At 61.1% G+C, this 2,602-nt stretch overlaps 1 protein-coding gene across 1 annotated transcript; it reads right to left on the reverse strand.

Moving 5' to 3' along the window:
* Positions 1-1,145: 1,145 nt before the first annotated feature.
* ACTL9 (actin like 9) lies at positions 1,146-2,396 on the reverse strand. Its single transcript, XM_044255428.1, has one exon. It carries the CDS (start codon positions 2,394-2,396, stop codon positions 1,146-1,148), a length of 1,251 nt encoding a protein of 416 aa, XP_044111363.1.
* Positions 2,397-2,602: the final 206 nt, after the last annotated feature.

Raw genomic sequence — 2,602 nt, forward strand, 5'->3', positions numbered from 1 at the left:
GGAGGGAGTTGGGGGGGTTCAGGACACAGGAGAGGGCCTGGGGCATTAGTGGGGGTGATCATGGGGTGGTGCTGGGGACTGGAACCTTCCTAGGAGGATTTTGAAGGGAAGAGGTGGTACATTGCAAGGCAGGCCATGTGGGAGACACAGAGCAAGGAGGTGAGCTGAGAACAGTGGTCTATCCTGAGGGTCTGGGGATTCAGAAGATGCTGTTCTCGGGGGGGAGGGTATGGATAGGGGCGTGGGTGTGGGATGGAAGGAATGAATCTGGGAGAACAAATCATGCAGGGAGGGCAGAGTTATGGGGGTGGGTGGAATTTGGAGAATGGGCTTTGGACCCTGGAGAATCCTTTAGGGAGCCATTGTAGAGACACCCTTGAGGATCAGAACATGGGTCTTTGTGGTGGGTATGGAGTTTTGACACTTGTTGGGGGGATGCTCAGACTATCAGGGTGTAGGAGAACTTTGGATAATCAGGCAGGGAAAACCACTGAAGGGTGGATTTGAGGTGCTTGAACTAGGGGTATCTTGGCAAGTGGCTCTTGGGGGTATGTTTGGGGATTAGAAATGGGGGAAGTCTTAGGGGTTGGGACACTTATGGAGGTTGGAACACCTTGTACAGGTTCCTTGGGGGAGGAACAGGTCATGGAGATGGGTTAGGGGTCCTTGCAAGACATAGGGACTGAATCGTGGGCTTAGAGCCCAGGGGAAACTTGGGGGGAGATTTATATAAAAGGAATAGATCATTGGGGTGAGATTAGGGGATGAGAAACTAGGGAGGTCCTGGGGATAGCCTTGGCAAGTGGTCCCAGCCTGAGAGTGCTTTTGGGGAGGGATCACGGGAGGTGGGTTTGACAGGGTTAGGACAAGGTGGTGTGTTGTGAGTTGATCACAAGGAAGGTGGGTTTTGGGAGTCAGAGCTGGGTGTCTCTGGGGTTGGATCATGGCAGATGAGTTAGGACAGGACAGAACCAGGATGTCTGGGAGGTGGATCTTGGTGAGGTCAGAACCCAAGGAGAGTCTGGGTGGGTCAGGAGTGGGCCAGGCTGGGGCCCTGCAGTAAGGCAGAAGGGAGTTGGCCGGGTATGGGAAGCTTTACTGCCTCCCCCCGCCCACCTCCCCACCCCCAACTCTGCCGCCTGGAGTCAGTAGCATTTGCGGTACACGATGTGGGGCCCTTGCTCTTCGTACTGCTCCCGCAGGACCCAACAGGACTGGAAGGCACGCAGCGAGGCCAGGATGGAGCCCCCGATCCACACCGAGAAGTTTCTGGTGGGCTGCGCCGCCACCACCACGTGGGCCTCTGGGGGCTGACTGCGCAGCAGCTCGGCCCGGAAGCGGCCCTCGAACCCTTGGAAGAGTGAGGAGCCCCCGCAGAGCAGCACGTTCTGGGCCACGTCGGCCCGCACCTCCAGGGGCACCTTGTGAAGGCTCTGTTTGGCCATGGCGGGGATACCCACGGGCACCAGTCCCGGCATCTCGGGGGGGCTGAATAGCAGCTCGGGGCACTGGAAGAGCTCCTTGCCCAGCGTGACGGTCCGCCCGTCGGGCAGCTGCAGGGTCTGCTTGTACTCCTGCTCCGGCCGGGCCTGCTCCTTGAGGAAGTCGGGGGCCACGTAGCAGTAGCGGTGTTTGATGTTCTCCACCGTGTCCAGGTCCTGCTGGCCCAGCGTCAAGCCCGAGCTGAGCAGCATCTCCGCCAGGAAGGCGGTCAGGTGCGTGCCTGCCAGGTCCAGGCGCTCGGTGGCGTGGGGCAGGTTGTAGCCCTGAAAGACGGGTACCGTGCAGGTGACCCCATGGCCGGTGTCCACCACCAGCGCGCTGATCCTCCCGTGCGCATAGACGGACAGCACCGACTGGGAAGCCACGTACATGGCAGGGGAGCAGAGCGACTCGAAGGCCACCTCCACCAGCTTCTCCCGGTTGGTGGTGGGGCTGAAGGGCGGGTCGGAGAACAGCAGCGGGTGGTCCTGGGGGGCCACGCGGAGGTCGTGCTCCAGCAGGTGGCGCCAGATGAGCTCGGCCGCGTCCCAGTCCACCACGATGCCGTTCCGCACCGGCTGCACCAGGGTCAGCTCTGAGCGCCTGCGGGCGGCCTCGCCGATAAAAGTCTCCAGCACCTGCTGCTCACTGGTGGCCGGCTTCTTGGGCTGGTAGCCCACGACGGTGGTCACGGTGTAGGTGGGCCGGGCCTGCCCTGCGAAGCCCATCTTACAGGTGCCCGTGCCCATGTCAATGACCACCGCGCCGGTCCTTGGGGGCAACCTGTCACCCACCATGCTGGGGGGCTCCTGCTGCGGGGTCTTCTTCGCCAGGATTGAGTTGGGGTTCACGCCAGGCCTGGAGGCCTCTGGGGAAGGTTGGGGCTTTCTGCAGCTGGACTGATTGGCTTCCATGGCTGCAGGGAAGCTGGTCAGCTGCTTGGAGAGGCTGATCCTACCCTCTGGAGTGCAGGGGTGTGAGGAGAAAAGGCTCAGGCCCACCAGGGGCAGGCAGAGGCAGGGAGAGGGGCCTGGTCAGTGGTCTATGACATCACCTTGCCTGCTGCTGCCTTCAGAAGATTTCACAATGCAAGGGAGGAGATGAGGATGAGCTCCTCCCT

This window comes from Neovison vison, chromosome 6 (genome assembly GCF_020171115.1).
Source record: "Neovison vison isolate M4711 chromosome 6, ASM_NN_V1, whole genome shotgun sequence".
In the NCBI taxonomy this organism is placed as follows: domain Eukaryota; kingdom Metazoa; phylum Chordata; class Mammalia; order Carnivora; family Mustelidae; genus Neogale; species Neogale vison.